The following is a 19,140-nucleotide window of genomic DNA, read 5'->3' on the forward strand; positions in this document are numbered from 1 at the left end:
AGTGGAAGCACAGAGTCTTAACCACTGGACTGCTGGGGAAGTCTCCCATAATGATTTGATATTTTTATATATTGTGAAATAGTCACCACAGTAATTCTAGTTAACATCTGTCACCATACATAGCTAAAACTTTTTTTCTTGGGATGAGAACTTGCAAGATCTACTCTCTCAGCAACTTTCAAATATGCAACACAGTATTATTAACTGTGACAAAGAGTCACCATCCTTATATATTACATCCCCAGTACTTCTTTATTTTATAACTGGAAGTTTGTACTTTTTGACTTCCTTCACCCATTTCATCCACCCCTTACAAAAAGCATTTTAAAAGCATAAAATACTTCAATAAAACATTTGCTAATTTGGGAGTCAGTATATATATAATGGTTATATCATCCTCCATACATTTTCTTATTTTTTTATCATCTCAAAGAGATGTTTTTAAACATTTACATATCAAATGTACACAAAGAAAATAATCTAGTTTAGGCTTTTAATTTCACAGATATAACACTAATGTGCAGAAAAATTAAACGATTTTCCCAATTTGTATAACTAAAGGTCAAATCACATAATTTACTAAGTCCAGTAATATATTATTAAAACTGAAGGATCCTTAACATACAAAAAACACTCATTAAAATGTTACAACATATAACATTCATTATAAAAATTCATAAAGCTGTAGTAATATTATATTATTTATTTATATTTTAAAAAACCAATGAAAATTCATTTTTTTGCCTAATTGTTTATTGAGGTATAGTTGATTTACAATATTATATTAGTTTCAGGTGTACATCATAGTGATTCAAATGTTTATAGATTATAAGCAGGTCTATCCATGTGTTGCAAAAGGCAAAATTTCATTCTTTTTTTATTGCTGAGTGGTATTCCAGTGTATATATGTACCACTTCTTCTTTATCCATTCATCTGTTGATGGACACTTAGGTTGCTTCTATATCTTGGCTATTGTAAACAGCTGCTATGAACATTGGGGTGTGCATGTATCCTTTTGAATTAGTGTTTTCACTTGCTTTAGATATTTACTCGGAAGTTGAGATGCTGATCATATGGTAGTTCTATTTTTAGTTTTATGAGGAACCTCCATACTATTTTCCATAGTTGCTGCACCAATTTACATTCTCATCAATAGTGCCCAAGAGTACCTTTCTCCACATTCTTGACAACATTTGTTATTTGTGCTCTTTTTGATAATAGTCATACTGACAAGAGTGAGGTGATATTTCATTGTGGGTTTGATTTGTAGTTCTCTGATGATTAGTGATGTTGAGCATCTTTTCACAGGGCCTGATGGCCACCTGTATGTCTCCTTTGTAAAAATGTCTATTCAAGTCTTCTGCCCATTTTAGTTGGGTTGTTCGGTTTTTTGACATTGAGCTGTATGAGCTGTTCATATATTTTGAATATTAATCACTTACCAGTCATATCCTTTGCAAATATTTTCTCCCATTCAGTAGGCTGTTTTTTCATTTTGTCAGTGGTTTCCTCCTCTCTGCAAAAGCTTTTAAGTTCAATTAGGTCCCATTTGTTTATTTTTGCTTTTGTTTCCTTTGCTTTAGGAGGGATATCCAAAAAAATATTGCTACAATTTATGTCAAAAAGTGTTCTATGTTTTCTTCTAGGATTTTATGGTTTGCTGTCTTACATTTAGGTGTTTAATCCATTTTGAGTTTAGTTTTGTGTATGGTATGAGAAAATGTTCTAATTTCATTCTTTTACAAGAGCTGTCCATTTTTCTCAGCATCATTTCTTGAACAGACTGTCTTTCCCCCATTGCATACTCTTGCCTCCTTTGTCTTGGATTAATTGACCATAAATGTCTGGGCTTACTTCTGGGCTTTCTATTCTGTTCCACTGATCTATGTGTCTGTTTTTGTGTCAGTACCATACTGTTTTGATTACTGTAGCTTTGTAGTATTGTCTGAAGTCAGGGAGCATGATACCTCCAGATCTGTTCTTTCTCAACATTGCTTTGGCTATTTTGGGTCTTTTGAGTTTTCATACAAATTTTAGAATTATTTGTTCTACTTTGGTGACTAATCCTATTGGTACTTTGATATGATGGCATTAGATATGTAGAGTGCCTTGGGTAGTATGGTCATTTTAGCAATATTACTTCTTCCAATTCATGAACACTGTATTATCTTTCCATCTATTTGTGTCATCTTCAATTTCTTTCATCAGTGTCTTAGAGTTTTCCGAGTACAGAATAAATTTCCTTAGATTTATTCCTAGGTTTGTTTTTTTTGTTTGTTTTTTTGATGTTATGGTAAATGGACCGTTTTCTTAATTTCTGATACTTCATTGTTAGTGTATAGAAATGCAACATATTTCAGCATATTAATGTTGTATTATGCAACTGTACTGAATTCATTGATGAATTTTTGGTGGCATCTTTAGAATCTTCTGTGTGTACTGTGTGTCACCTGCAAACAGTAAGTTTTACTTCTCCCTTTCCAATTTGGATTTCTTTTATTTCTTTTTATTGTATGACTGCTGTGGCTAGGACATTCAGTGCTATTTTGGATAAAAGTGGTGAGAGTGGGCATCCTTGTCTTGGTCCTGTTCTTAGAGGAAATGCTTTCAGCTTTTCACCATCGAATATGATGTTAGCTATGGGCTTATCATATGGCCTTTATTATTTTGAGGTTTGTTCCCTCTGTCCCTACTTTGTTGAGAGTTTTAATCATAAATCGATGTTGAATTTTGTCAAAAGCTTTTTCTGCATATATTGAGATGGTCATGATTTTTATTCTTCAATTTGTTAATATGGTTTATCATACTGATTGATTTGCAGATATTGAACTATCCTTGCATCCCTGGGATAAGCCCTGCTTGATCATGGTGTATGATCCTTTCAATGTATTGTTGATTTCAGTTTGCTGATATTTTGTTGAGGATTTTTGCATCTATGTTCATCAGTGATATTGTCCTGTACTTTTCTTTTTTTGTGGTGTGTTTGGTTTTGTTATCAGGGTGATGCTGGCCTTGTAGAATGAGTTCAGAAGTATTCCTTCCTGTGCAATTTTTTAGAATAGTTTGGGAAGGATAGGTGTTAACTCTTCTCTAAATGTTTAGTAGAATTCACCTGTGAACACATCTGGTGCTGGACTTTTGTTTGCTGGGAGTTTTTTGTTACTGACTCAATTTCAATGCTCTGGTTATTGGTCTGCTCATATTTTCTATTTCTTCCTGGTTCAGACTTGGGAGACATTTCTAGGAATTTGTCCATTTCTTCTAGGTTGTCCATTTTATTGGCATATAGTTGTTCACAGTAATCTCTTATGATCCTTTGTTATTTCTGTGGTGTTAGTTGTAACTTCTTTGCCATTTCTGATTTTATTGATCTGGGCCCTCTCTCTTTTTTTCTTGATGAATCTGGCTAAAGGTTTATCAATTTTGTTTACCTTTTCAAAGAAACAGCTCTTAGTTTCATTGATCATTTCTATTGTTTTCCTAGTCTCTCTACTTCATTTATTTCTGTTCTGATCTTTATGATTTCTCTGCTTGTGCTAACTCTAGGTTTGGTTTGTTCTTCTTTTTCTAGTTCATTTAGGTGTAAGCTTAGGTTGTTCAAGAGTTTTCTTGTTCCTTGAGGTAGGCTCGCATCTCAGTAAACTTTCCTTAGAATTGCTTTTGCTGCATCCCATAGATTTGGATCATTGTGTTTTCATTTGTCTTCAGGAGTTTTTAATTTTCTTTTTTGATTTCAATGATACAATGGTTGTTTAGCAGCATTTTGTTTAGCCTCCACATGTGTGTTTGTTTTTTTCAATTTTTTTCTTGCAGTTGATTTCTAGTCTCATAGTGTTGTGGTTGGAAAAGATGCCTGATATGATTTCAGTTTTCTTAAATTTACTGAGACTTATTTTTGGCCTATCATGTGATCTGCCCTGGAGCATGTTCCATGTGCATTTGAAAAGAATGTGTATTTTGCTGTTTGGGGGTGGAATGTTCTATATATGTAACTATTAAGTCCATTTTGTCTAATGTGTTGTTTAAGATCAGTGTTTCCTTATGGATTTTCTGTCTGGATGATCTGTCCAATGATGTAAGTGAGGGGTTAAAGTCCCCTAGTACTATTGTGTTACTGTCAATTTCTCCCTTTATGTCTGTTAATATTTGCTTTATTACTGTTGTATTTTCTTCTTGGGTTGATCTCTTGATCATTATGTAATGTCCTTCTTTGTCTCTTGTTACAGTCTTTGACTTAAAGTCTACTTTGTCTGATATAAGTATTGCTACTCCAGCTGTTTTTTGATTTCCATTTACATGGAATACCTTTTTCCATCCCCTCACTTTAAGTCTGTGTGTGTCTTTCGAACTGAAGTGAGTCTCTTGTAGGCAGCATATGTATAGTTCTCGCTTTTGGATCCATTCACACGTTCTTTTTTTTTTTTTTTGCGGTACACGGGCCTCTCCCTGTTGTGGCCTCTCCCGTTGCGGAGCACAGGCTCCAGATGCGCAGGCTCGGCAGCCATGGCTCACGGGCCTAGCCGCTCCGCGGCATGTGGGATCTTCCCGGACTGGGGCACAAACCCGTGTCCCCTGCATCGGCGTTTGGGGATTGTTTTTGTAGTTACTTTTGTGTTCCTTTCTTCTTTTGTTCTCTTCCCTTGTGACTTGATGACTATCTTTAGTGTTATGTTTAGGTTTCTTTCTCTTTCTTTTGTGTGTATCTATTACAGAATTTCGGCTTGTGGCTACCATGAGGTTTTTATGTATAAATCTGTCTCTATATTATTATTTTAATTTGTTGTTTTCTTAATTTCAAATGCATTTTTAAAACCCTGCATTTTACTCCCCCCCCCCCACTTACTGTTATTGACATCATATTTTACATCTTTTGGTTTTGTGTGTCCCTTAACTACACATTTCAGATATAAATGATTTTACTACTTTTGTCTTTTAACCTTCCTATTAGCTTTGTATGTGGTTGATTTACTATCTTTACTGTATATTTGCCTTTACCAATGAGGTTTTCCTTTTGCAATTTTCATGTTTCTAGTTGTGCCTTTTCTTTTTTGCTTTATTAAAGAAGTCCCTTTAACATTTCTCGTAAAACTGATTCAGTGGTGCTGAGCTCTTTTAGCTTTTGCTTGTGTGTAAAACTTTCGATCTCTCCATCAAATCTGAATGAAAGCCTTACTGAGTATTCTTGGTTGTAGGCTTTTCACCACTTTAAATATATCATGCCACTCCCTTCTTGCCTTCAGAGTTTCTGCTGAAAAGTCAGCTGAAAGCCTTACGGGTGTTCCCTTCTATGTAACTTGTTGCTTTTCTCTTGCTGCTTTTTATATTCTCTTTAACTTTTGCCATTTTAATTACAAAGTGTTTTGGTGTAGTCTTCTTTGAGTTGATCCTGTTTGGGACTGTCTGTGCTTCCTGTACCTGGATGTTTGTTTCCTTCCCCAGGTTAGGGAAGTTTTTCAGCTATTGTGTCTTCAAATATGTTCTCTGCCCCTTTCTCTCTTCTCCTTCTGGGACCCCTAAAATGTGAATGTTAGTATGCGTGATGTTGTCTCTGAGGTCTTTTAAACTGTTCTTATTTCTTTTTATTCTTTTTTCTGTTAAGCTTCAGTACTTTCTCCTACTCTGTCTTCCAGCTCACTGATTCATTCCTCTGTATCATTTAATCTATTTTTGATTCCTTCTCGTGTATTTTTCATTTCAGTTATTGTATTCTTCATCTCTGTTTGGTTCTTCTTTATATTTTCTAACTCTTTGTTAAAAACATCTAACTTCTCACTCTGTTTATCCTTTCTTCTCCTGAGTTCTTTGATCATCTTTACAATCACTACCTTGACTATTTCTCAGGTAGATTGCCTATCTCCACTTCACTTCTTCCGGAATTTTATCTGTTCCTTCGTTTGGAACATGCTCTTTGGTCACCTCACTTTGCCTAATTTGTTGTTTCTTTTTCTATATATCTGGTAGGTTGGTTACATTTCCTGGCCTTGAAGAAGTGGCCTTTTGTAGGAGACGTCCTATGCATGCCAGCAGTACACTCTTTTCTGGTCACCAGAGCTATATGCTCTAGGGATGCCCCCTATGTGGGCTGCATGGGTCCTTCTGTTGTGGTGGGCTGACTACTGTGGGAAGTCTGGGAGGTGTGGCTACCTGGTCCAGTTGGTTGCCAGGCCCTACCTTGTGAGGAGGCTGCTGACGGTTGGTTAGTGGGACCATGTCACAAGCTGAGGAGCTGGCTCTCTCAATGGGCAGAGATGAGTTCTGGGAGGGGGTGGTCGCAGGACCAGGGTTCCTGATCTAGTTTTGGTCTGCTGGTGGATGGGGCTGCTTCCTGACATGGCTCCCTGTGGGTTATGGGGTGTCCCAAAGCTGGTGTTGTCCCACTGGTTAGATTCTGGGGCAACTGGCTAAGGAGTCCAAGGCATCTTGGAGCTGATGTTGGCCTGCTGGTGGGCAGGGCTGGGGCCCAGGGTGTCCCAGGGCTAGTACCAGCTCACTAGTAGGCAAAGCTAGGCCCCAGGATTTCCAGCTGCAGGGCCCTGGGGGGTCCCAAAGCTGGTGTCAGCCCACTGGTGGGTGGTGCTGGATCCTGGGTGCTGAGGGGCCCAAGGTGTCCCAGACCTGGTGTTGGCCTGCTGGTGGGCAGGACCAGGGCCTGAGGGTGCCTGGGGCTGGTATTGTCCTGCTGTTGTGTTGGTTAGATTCTGACAGGGCAGGTGGCAGTGCTGTGGTGGTCCTGAGGCTGGTGTCTGCCCACTGGTGGGAAGGGTTGGGGTCCCAGGGATCCCAGGGCTAGTACCCGCCCACCAGGAGGTAAAGCTGGGTTCTGGGGCTTGGCTGGCTAACTGGTAAGCAGAGTTGTGTCCTGGGGTCTCTGGCTGCAGGGCCCGGGGTCCCAGAGCAGGTGTCCAACTGCTGGTGGGTGGGGCTGGGTCCCAGGATCTCCAACTACAGGGCCCTCGGTGTCCTTGAGCTGGTTTTAGCCCACTGGTATGCAGGGCCGGTTCCTGACACAGTTGGCTGCAGAGTCCTAGTGTCCTAGAGCTTGTGAGATTTCCTGGTAGGTGGGGCTGGTTTCTGGGGAAGCTGGCTGAGGGGCCCAAGATGTCTCAGATCTGGTGCTGGCCTGCTGGTGAGTGGGCTGGGTCCTGCCAGGGCAGGCTGCGGGGCTGTGGTGGTCTTGGGGCTTGGGTCTGCCCACTGGTGTATATGGCTGGAGCCCAGGATGTCCTGGGGCTGGTGCCTGCCCACTGGTGTGTGAGGTTGGTTGAGAGGCTAGAGCCAGCTTGCTGGTGGGCAGGGCCAGAGCCCAGGGGGGTCTTGGGGCTGGTACCTGCCCACTGGTGGCTGGAGCTGGGTCCTGTGGGCTCTGGATGCAGGGCCCTGGGGGGTCCCAGGGCTAGTGCCTATACACTGGTATGTGGAACTGGGTCCTGGCCCCTCTGATTGCTATGGGCTCAAGGGGTCTTAAGGCAGCCTGGCCGCTGGTGAGTGGGGCTTTGTCCCCACCCTGTTAGTGGCTTGGCCTGATGCATCCCACCACTGACCCAGCAGGGCCAGGTCAGGCACTAATAACCTAGAGGGAGGATTCCAAATGGTGCTTACCAGCACCAGCGTCCATGTGGTAGAATGAGCTCCCCAAAATGGCTGCCACCAATATTATATTAATTTATGTGATTAAAATTTAGAATATTACCTTCAGAAAATAAATTAAGTAACATGTATATAATTTAATGCTTAAGAATTTCAGAGAATAGCTTAAGAATAAAAAGACACTTAGGTTTTTTGCTCTGTAACGACAACCTGCAGAATTAAAATAAGACACTTAGAACAGAAATCTTACCTGTTCGCTTATTTCTGTCCACATAACAATACTTTAACTCATAGTCTTGTAATAAATCATGAACTTCCTGAAAGAGATAAAACATGAACTCAATAAACACACGAATGCAGTTAGTGGATGATCCAGCTGTAGCAGCCGACCACCATTACCATCACCATTCCCCATGTAAAAACATCTTCCATGGATCTCCATCACTTATTTAAATTAAAGGCATTCAGGCCCACCAGATATGGCACCAACCTACCTCTGCAAATACATCTCCCAATATATCCCTACACATGCCCATATTCCTGCTCAGATGAACACTCATTCTCTCATGAGTATACCATCCACAATCCTCATTCTGAATTACACTGATGCCTTGATCTAGCATGGGGCAAACATACCACTACAGCTCCCAAACTTCATCTAGAATCACATGCTTCCTTTGAAATCCCAGCTCAAATGTTCTTCCATGAAGATTTTTCCAATTCTTTTCCACAGAACATCACCTCGCCCACCTCTATGCTAACAATGGTCATACTTTATTTATGCCTCTCTTACAGAAATAATATTAAACGTTTCTACTTGTGTCCTACATACTGAGTTTTTAACAAGTATTACACCTGTAGATGGTAATACCAGCATGTAGAAGAAATAAATATAAATTAAAACCTAATTTAGAGATCCCTGGGTATGAAAACAAGTAATAACCACCAAGGTATGGCATATAGTCCAAGTTGTTTCCCCTTGGCTCCACAAGATGTTTAAACTGGCCTTCTTGTTTGTTCAGTTTCTATTACTAATCGAGTCTGAACTTTTAAATTGTGATATCATAACTTCCATCCACCTGGGAAAATACAGTATATTTCCTCTGTATTTCTCCAATCCTTTCTGTTAAACTGATAATACTTGAGTACAAGAACTATACTTTATTTATCTGTATATTATATATATTGCTTTGGGTATACTAGGCACTCACATAAACATTAAAGTGAATATAATTTATTTTGTCATTGACTTGATATTAAGCCTTGAAAATTTTACTCATAATATACAACTGATGTAGTTATTTTTTAAAGGAAATGAACTATCACATAAGTGGACATTTGGACCCCAGATTAGTGAGTGGTACAGCCAACCTGTTCTATATTACAAATGAATACACTAAACAGACATAAGTGCTAGGATGTTAAGTTTGCATACTAAACTAATTAATTCAGTAATATAATAATAATTCTTATTACTGCTATTTGTACAGTTAACATTCATTTAGTCTTTACTAGGTACCAGAACACTGAACTTACTCCTTTCATTAAAAAATCAGGAAACCAGAGCAGAGCAAATTCAAGTAACTTGCCAAAGCTTACACTCAGTAATTTGCTGAGTATAGATTCACCAGTTGGCTTGGTTCTAGGGACAACACTCTTAACCTCTATGCTATACTGCCTTACTTCTTCCAGGATTAACTGAAATAGTATACTACCACAGTTAGTTATAAAACCAACACCACAATGTCCGAATAAGTGATCATATGGAAATGAAAAATAAGCAAGAGGACAGTTACAAGTTGAGAAACATTTTCTCTTTCAATCCAATGTAAGGGAGTGGGGGAGACTGATATAACAGGCAAAGTATAAAAATAGTGCTGGGTGAAAAAAAGACAATCATCTTTGATATAAGAAAGATAAGAAAGGTAAAGGTGATAATTTAGTACTCTTTATCAGTACGTCAATATTAGAAATGTTTTAAAATATATATACTTATCAATTGTGTAAAATATTGTTTGATGATTTACATAGTAATATAATCAACATACAGATTAGTTTATATATTACTGCTATGGTAATTTTTTGTCTTGTAAGCTTCAAAATTTTCTTGAACTTAAACAACAGTGTATTGCTCATTAAGTAAACATAACTCTCTCAGCAGCATACCATATATATTTTGCCAATCAACTAATTTAATATTATACTTTATATAGAAGGTGACACAGTTTTGTTTGAAAGGATCCAGTGTGTGTTTTTAAGTTGCACAAACCTTAATCTCTCATTTCACTAGTTAACAGCCGTCAAATGCCAGATAAAGAAAACATGACACTGCTCTTCACTTGATCAAGTCTCCATAAACAACTGACATGTTATATTACTCATTTAGCTAACAGAACCACCTAAGTTTTCAAAGATGCATTTTGCAAGTTGTAAATTTTATTTTTAAAACACCCATATTTCTAATCATAGCTTTCCTATGTATCAGACGTGGAATACAGATTTTGCCAACTGAGAAACTTTACAAAGCTTCCTGCAAAGAAAAAAACAATTATTTTTCTCCATGCCCTGGCTGCCTTGACCCAGGCAAAAGTGGGTCACCCCTCAACTTGAGCCTCGGCGAGTTGGCCAAATTAAAAACTTAAAACCTGAAAGAGAGTCCTAACAACCATTTGCCAAAATTCTACTGTGCTCCACAGCACACAAAACTGAAAGGACTAAAATTATGTCTCAATAAATAAATAAATAAATAAATAAATAATAAAATAAAATTATGTCTCCCTGTTCTAATCTAGTTTTATGACACTTCTATTAACTTACAAGCTAACTTTAAGGAACAAAGTTGCACCTTTGATGCAAATACTTTCTCCTCTGACTAGCAATATCAGTTACACATTTCTTACAGTAAGATGAGCTCATCGAAATTGGTAACTGTTAGACAGCTTTAATAACCTATTTCCAGACCCGATTCACCATCACCCCCTGGAATTAAATGAAAAGTTTTCCACATACGAAATGTTTTCTGGGGAGAGGTTTAATAGCTTTCAACTCAAAGCAGTCTGTTAATATAACCCCCCAAAAGTCAAACAACCATTGTTCTAGCTGGTGTGGACTTCTTCCTGAATGAAACCCAGCCTTAGTTTTAAACTTGAATCACATTGTCTTCTAAGCCCTTTGCAGACTTATGTTCTAAAAACGGCTTTCAGAGATTAAAGCACTTTGCTTTTAAATTCCACTTTTTTGGAATGAAAAAAAATATTTTTATTTATGTTCTTTAAAAATTTTAAGTGATTTGATAATACAAAAGGATTATCTGTAACATATATTATGAGGCATAACAATGAAATAAGCACCCAGGAGCTCAACACCAAACTTAAAGACTAGGACATTGGCAACACTGTTCCATCTAACTATGCCTTCCTGCACTAGCCCATCCCCCATAGCTGGAGTCCTCAGGCAGGTTTGTATCCCCAAGTAATACGCTGCTTTGGTTTGTTTCTGAGCTTTATAAAAATGGTATTATGCTATTTTTAATCTTCTTTGCCTTGCCTTTTATACTCAATATTATGTTTCTAAAATTCCCTCATGATCCACATGGCTCCTGTTCATTTATTCACTACGGTTTAATATTCCATTCTGTGATTTTAGTATGGTTTACATATCTATTTTTCTATCAATGAATATTTGATTTGTTTCCAGGTTGTTGCTATTTTGCTACTGTTTGCTATTAAACTACTGTCACCTTCTTGTAAATTTTACATATCTCCTGTGCAAAAGTTTCTGGAAGTGGGAAATTCCTGGGCTATACACAGGCAAATGATCGTCTTTACAAGAAAGTGCCAGCTTCTTTACCAGAAAGATTGTTACAGTTTACATTCCCATTGATGCTACATGAGAGTCCGTACAATGCTTGGTCTCATCAGACACTTAAATTTTGTCAATTTAGTGGATATAAAATCATACCTCCTTGTGCTCTTGATTTGCATTCCCTTGATTAATAAGGCAGGGCATTGTGATGGTTAGTTTTGTGTGTGAACTTGGCTACAGAATCCAGTTAATAAATAATCTACGTGTTGCTGCAAAGGTATTTTATAGATATGGTTAATAACTACAATCAGTTTACTGTAAGTGAAGGAGATCACCTTGGATAATGCAGGGGGGCCCCATCTAATCAGTTGAAGAGCTTAAGAGAAAAACTGAGGTATTCTGGAGAAAAAATCCTGCCTCAAGACTGTAGCATCAACACCTGCCTGAGTTTCTAGCCTGCTGGTATACCTCACAGATTTTAGACTAGCCAGACCTCACAATCAATCAATCAACTTCTCTATGTATGTATATAGTATAAATACATATTAATATAAATTTTATATATAATCTGTTTCTCAGAACTCTGATACAGGCATTTTTCATATTTGTTTACCATTTGTTTATTTCCTCTTCTGATAAACATTTACTTATCTTTATTACCCATTTTTCTATTGTGTTTATATTTCCTTTTATTGACATATAGAATTTTTTTTTAAATATTTTGGATACTAATTCCTTGTTGGGAAGTATATGATATATGTATTCCCCTAGTAACTAGTCTGTCATTTTATTTGTGGGTACTTTTGGTAGAGAGAAGTTTTTCATTTAATGAAGCCAAATGCATCAGCTTTTTCCTTTAGAATTTCTGTTTTTTGTGCCTTAAGAAATCCTTTCCTGCCCAAGGTCATAGGATAGTTTGTCTTCCAAAAGTTTTTAAATTTTTTCTTTCACTTATCAGTTTTTAGTCAGCTGGAGTTAGCCATATTATTCTAGCCATAATTTCCAGTACAATCTTGAATAGAAGTGATTCTGGTATTGCTCCTAATCTCAAAGGGAAATTTTTCAATATTTCACCATTGAACATGATTGCTTTTGGTTTCTCTAGATAATCTTTAAGTTTGAGGAATTTGTATTCTATTCCTGTTTGCTATGAGTTTTTATTATGAATGGGTGTTAAATGTTATCAAATGCTTTTTCTGCATCTACTGAGATGACTTAAGTCCCATCTTCATGCCAGTGATCTCCAAATTTTTATCTCCACCTCAAATTTCTCTCCCGGGCTCCACACCTACACAAGCTATTGCTTGCTCAGAACTGCATTTGAATGTTACACACCAGACAATACTGTTTTGGGCCCAACACAAGGCCCATCATATGATACATTTCGTGGTACTGGCTGAGTAAATGCGGTGTCAATTTTAACTTGGCTAAACTTTTAACAGCTTTCAATGCAGCTGTTTTGCTGGAAAGTTGTTTTGAATACCTACTCTTTGCCAGGGGAACATTTTGACTTGGCTTAAAAATAAATTACTAAACTTTCAGCTTTTTTATTAGCATTTAGCAGTATAATAATTTATTGAATGTTTACTTTATCTCAGGCCCTTTATTGAAATAACCTTGTTTAACCCTAACAAACCCATGATATGGATTTTAAAGTTGGATTTATTATCGATTTTAAAGCCGAGGATATTGAGGCCTAGAGAAGGGACTTGTATAGACAGTATGTAACGAATCTGGGATTCAAACCCAGGTTGACAGACCTTAGAGCAAACACAATGAATGCTATATCTTAAGTATCATCAATACAAAAATAAAACCTACGAACTATTCATTTCCATCACATTCCTAATGCTTACTGCGTCACTGACCTCCTAACATTAGGACAGAGATCAGGGTAAGAACAAAGTATGCGAGATAAAAACAAAAACAACATAATTTTACTTTTTGACAGCTAGAAATCTGAAAGCATCACTCCCTTGTTTAAATATTTCAATGGATCCTCATTTCCCTTTAAATAAAATCCAAACTTCCTTAAATGTCTTACAATCATCTGGTCCTACTTCATGTGCTAGCCTTATATTGAATCACTACCCCTCTCAAACTCTACACCTTAGCCACAATGCCCTAACTCTTGGCCATGCTTTTTCTTTTCTTTAGGACTTGATATATCTTGTTACTACCACTATGAATATTCCTCACATCTCCCTTTCTCTCCCTTCCCCTAGTTAATTTCTCTCTCCCTGGTTTTCAGCTTAAATGAGTTTCTCTAAGAAGCCTTTCTGAATCTCTCAGGTGTGGGGTAGGTATCTTTCTTTTGTGCTCCCATAGCATTTTTTACTTTTTCCATCGCAACACTTATAGCACCTATCATCCGTATTTTAACTTCTTATATATCTGTATCTTCATTAGATTGTAGGCTTATTAATAGCAAATAGCACGTATCTGGCCTTGTTCGTAAAAAAGTCTCCAACATTTGGCAAAAAGCAGACCTTGAATATTTGTTAAGTGCATGAATATTTGTTTCTACATATTACCTTTATCAACTCCAATACAGTATTTTTTCTAAGATTATTTTACAATCTGAACATAAACCAATATGTTTAAAGTGCTCAAAAAGAAAAAACAATTACTCTCTTTACACTAACCTAATACATAACTCACTTCTTCTTTAAAAGAAAATATTTACATACCTCAAATTAATGAATTTATATATCTAGCAGTAAGAGGTTCTCCTTGAGCAGTTTTTGCTTATAGATATCCCCAGGAGATACGTTTACATAACCATGTCTCCCAAAGAATAATCCTACAGAAATCACAATCTCCTTTTCTCTGACACAAATGTTTTTTCTTTCAAATATCACCTGGATGTAATACTGTATTCGTTCTCCATTGCTGTGCAGCAAATTATCACAAATTAAATTGCTTAAAACAATCCCCATTTATTATCTCTCAGTTCTGTAGGTCAAAAGTTCCGGCAGGCTCAAATGCATTCTCTGCTTAGGGTCTCTCAAGGCCCAAAATCAAGGGCTTAGGCAGGCTGGGCTCTTATCTGGAGGCTCTAAGAAAGAATGCACTTCCACTCATTAAGGCAGTTAGCAGAATTCAGTTTCTTGCAATTGTAGAACTGAAGTCCCCATTTTCTCGCTGGCTGTCAGCTGGGAACCACACTCAGCATCTAGAGACTGCTCTAAAAGCCTTGTATGTGGCCCCCCTGCATCTTCAGACCCAGCAACAGTGCCTCAAAATCCTTCTTGTGCTTCAGATCATCTGACTTCTCCCTCTGCTACTAGCTGTAGAAAACGCTCTGCTTTTAAAGGGCTAGTATGATGAGCTATGGCTCACTGGGATAATATCCCTTTTGATACCCCTAAGTCAACTGAGTAGTAACCTTAATTATATCTACACACATCCCCTTTTGTCATGTAATGTAACAATCACACATGTGATACCTTGTCACATTCACAGTTCCATGGATTAGAAATCTTGGGGGGCCATTTCTAAATTCTGCCTGCCACAACACCACTAATAATAGATATCATTTACTGTACCCTTACACATATTTTACACAAAATATCTTATTTCATACCACAGGTTTCAGAGCTCAAGCAAGGTGAGGAGGACATCTGCCCAGAAGGAAAACCCAGCACAGAGAGTCAGAACTCAGGCAAGGTGAGGAAGCCTTCTGGCCAGTGGAACAGCCCAGTACAGAAGGATGGAGCTTATAGTGGATGAGGTGGGTGTCTGCATGGGGAAGGGCACAGTCATCTGCAGTGGTGATGGGAGATAGATTACTTAATGGAGGATTGTTCAAATAAGTAAATATATTAAGGACAATGAACACCGGGTTTCTCACTGCCAGAAAAAAAAAATAAAGTAACAAACATGGAATGGGAGAAAACTAGAAAGAACTCTACGGAGTTAGACTGCAATGTGATATATCAATGTGAACTCATTCCTTTCAATAGACAGACAGATATAGGTGTAAATATATGTGTACACACATACATACACTCATATATTCTCTAGCTCTGCCTCCTAAGAGGAACTGACAGCAGTGATATCTCAATGGCAATGAGTACATCTAGCTCCCAGATCTTGGCTTCTTAATATTATTTTCCCCTAAAAGAAACTAGGCTTTATAAAAGTCATCTAGGGCTGCCATAACAATATATCATAGACAACAGAAACTTAATTTTCTCACAGTTCTGGAAGTTAGAATTCCAAGATCAAGGTTCTAGTTGATTTGGTTTCTGCTGAGATCTCTCTTCCTGGCTTGTAGATGGCCACCTCCACCCTATGCCCTCACATGGCCTTTCCTTGGTGCTCGCACACATTGGGGTTGGGCTGGTGGTGAGGCACACAGCAGAAAGAGAGCTCTCTGGTGTCTTTTCTTCAATGACAATAATCCTATCAGATCAGGGCCCCACCCTGATGACTTCCTTTAAATTTAATTACTTCCATAGAGACCCCAGCCACACTGGGGATTAGGGCTTCAACATATGAATTTGGGGGAACACAAGCATTCAGTCTCTCATGAAATGGATGATTCAAGAGCTAAAGCACAGAAAGTAACATATAAGCTGCAACAGCGTATTCTGTCAAAAGCAAAGGAGGGGCTTCCCTGGTGGCGCAGTGGTTGAGAGTCCTCCTGCCGATGCAGGGGACACGGGTTTGCGCCCCGGTCCGGGAAGATCCCACATGCCGTGGAGCAGCTGGGCCCGTGAGCCATGGCCGCTGGGCCTGCGCATCCGGAGCCTGTGCTCTGCAAAGGGAGAGGCCACAACAGTGAGAGGCCTGGGTACCGCAAAAAAAAAAAAAAAAAAAAAAAAAAAGCTAAGGAAGTGCTCAGTGAATGACGGGGACATGTCAAAAGTACATAGGACCAGTAGACAAAATATAGAAGCAACCTAAGTGTCCATCAAAAGATGAATGGATAAAAAAGATGTGGTTTGTGTGTGTATATATATATATATATACAATGGAATATTAGCCATAAAAAATAATGAAATTTTGCCACTTGCAACAACATGGTTGGACCTGAAGGGTATTATGCTGAGTGAAATAAGTCAGAGAAAGACAAATACCGTATGTTATCACTTACATGTGGAATCTAAAAAATACAACAAATATGAATATAACAAAACAGAAACAGACTCACTGATATAGAGAACAAACTAGAGATTACCAGCGAGGAGAGGGACACAGGAAAGGGCACAATAGGGGTAGAGGATGAAGAGGTACAAAGTACTATGGAAAAAATATATAAGGATATAATATACGACACAGGGAATATAGCCAATATTTTATAATAACTTTAAATGGAGTATAATCTATAAATACTGAATCACTATGTTGTACCCTTGAAACTAACATAACATTGTAAATCAACTATACTTTAATTTAAAAAAAAAAAAAGGACCTTTCCCTTAAGTGTGTGCTACAATTACTGTCTTGTTTCTAAAGAACAGTGAATGGGAAAAATAGTATCTTTACAGAGGAGTGATGTGGCAGACATCATCTTAAGGAAATGATCAAGGTTAACATCACCAGTGAAGGTCATATTGATGTCATGTACCCCATGAAATGACATGATCAGAAGTGGACTTTGCCTCTGTGGAATTCTTCCCCAAATTCCATAACCCTAATCTCCCATGAGGAAGACATCATACAAACCCGAGGGGTGCTCTAAAAAGTTTCTGACCAAACTATCAAGATCATGAAAAACAAGAAAAGACTGAGAAACTGGGGCAGAATGGAAATTAAGGAGATGAGATGTGGTAACTAAATGCAATGTGGTACCCTGGACTGGATCCTGAAACAGGAAAAGGACATAAGTGAGAAAAACAAATCAAATCCAAAGTCTACAGTTCAGTTAATAATAATGTACCAATGTTAATCTCTTAGTCTTGACTAGTGTACCTTGGTTACAAGATGTAACATTAGGGGAAACTGGGTAAAGAATATATAGGAACTCTATGTACTCTCTTTGTAACTTCTTTTGTAAATCTAAAATTATTCCAAAACAAAAAATTTAAAAAGAGGACATAGGAGCCAGCTTAAAGAAGCTCCCACTGTCCAAACGTAAAACAATTAAAGCATCAAGGTAAGTAATGAAAGTAATGGAGTATAAACCGTTGAACAACATAGGAAACCAAGAGTTTACTTTTGATATAAAATAATAAATCAATAAATTGAACACTAGAAAGGGAATACAGGCATACCTCAGAGACACTGTGGGTTTGGTTCCAGGCCACTGCAATAAAGTGAATATCAAAATAAAGTGAGTCACACAAATTTTTTGGTTTCCCAGTGCATATGAAAGTTATGCTTATACTAAACTGTAGTATATTAAGTGTGCAGTAGCATTATGTCTAAAAAAAGTACATAATTAAAAAATACTTTATTGCTAAAAAATTGCTATCCGTCATCTGAGCCGTCAGCACATCACACTCTTTTTGCAATAGTAACAAAGATCACTGATCACAGATCACCATAACAAATATAATAATAATGAACAAGTTAGAAATATTGTGAGAATTACCAAAATGTGACACAGAGACATGAAGTGAGCAAATGCTGTTGGAAAAATGGTGCCAACAGACTTGTTTGATGCAGGGTTGCCACAAACTTTCAATTTGTAAAAAAAATGCAATACCTGTGACAAGCAAATAAAGAAAAGCACACTAAAATGAGGTATGCCTGTAGAATATTTATACAGTCTTAATTAAAGTATCTCCTCTCAAAAATCCTTATTAATTACAAAGGGAAAAACTTTGCTTATAGAAGCCTGGCAGATATACCACTTTAATAAAAGTCAATCAGAGGGATCAAAGTTAACTTTATCAGCAATGGGACAAATCTAAAACGTGCATCACCCTGTGATATTCCTGCCAAGGTTACGTAAGATGAGTCTAATTATGCAGAACTAATCTAATTATATAGAATGTCCAAATTGAAGGACACTCTATAAAGTAACTGGCCTGTAATCTTCAAAAGGGTCAAGGTTGGAAAAGAGAAGTTATTCCAGACTGAAGACTAAAAAGACACAACAACTAAGTGCAATATATGATTCTGAACTGGATCCTTTCACTATAAAAGATATTAATGGGAAAACTGGCAAAACTTAAACGCGATCTGTAGATTTGATGGTAGTATTTTGAGTTTGATGATAGTGATGGGTTTATGCTGGAGAAAGTCCATATTTGTAGAAAATACACAGTAAAGTACTCAGGTTGATAGAGAGTAGGTCAGTGCTCACTCTCAAACAGTTTAGGGAAAAGAAGTTCTTTGTACTGTACTTATGACCTTTCTGTAAGTTTGTGATTATTTCAAAATTTAAAATTTCCCAGATTCACATGCTCTTGTTTATTGCCATTACTTCTACTCTAGATCAGGATGCAAAAAAACTAACAAGGTATAAACTCAGAGAGAAGGAGACTAATCTGAAGTCAAAAGCCAAATCGAGGGTAACAAGATCCAAAGTTCAGGAAATAGAGGCAAGCTAGGAACTAGAAGCAGATAATCACGTAGTGGGTTAAGGAAAGATATAAAAACTGATTAGCTGGCGTAAAGCGGATAGGGTGGGGCCGGCTGGAGCTGGGTGAAAGGTGATGGCAGGAAAAGAGGCAAAGAATTTGCATGCACCCATTCACAAAAATAAACTCAAAATGGGTTAAAGACCTAAATGTAAGGCCAGACACTATCAAACTCTTAGAGGAAAACATAGGCAGAACACTCTATGACATACC

General features: G+C 37.6%; 1 protein-coding gene across 2 annotated transcripts in view; it reads right to left on the reverse strand.

Moving 5' to 3' along the window:
• Positions 1-19,140, reverse strand: part of RAVER2 (ribonucleoprotein, PTB binding 2) — a 117,021-nt gene that overhangs the window by 87,301 nt on the left and 10,580 nt on the right. For both annotated transcript variants that reach the window (XM_028489303.2, XM_028489302.2), the window contains exon 2: positions 7,839-7,905. In XM_028489303.2, the coding sequence (XP_028345104.1) occupies positions 7,839-7,905 (67 nt within the window). The remainder of the gene's footprint in view (positions 1-7,838; positions 7,906-19,140) is intronic.

Source organism: Physeter macrocephalus, chromosome 4 (genome assembly GCF_002837175.3).
Source record: "Physeter macrocephalus isolate SW-GA chromosome 4, ASM283717v5, whole genome shotgun sequence".
In the NCBI taxonomy this organism is placed as follows: domain Eukaryota; kingdom Metazoa; phylum Chordata; class Mammalia; order Artiodactyla; family Physeteridae; genus Physeter; species Physeter macrocephalus.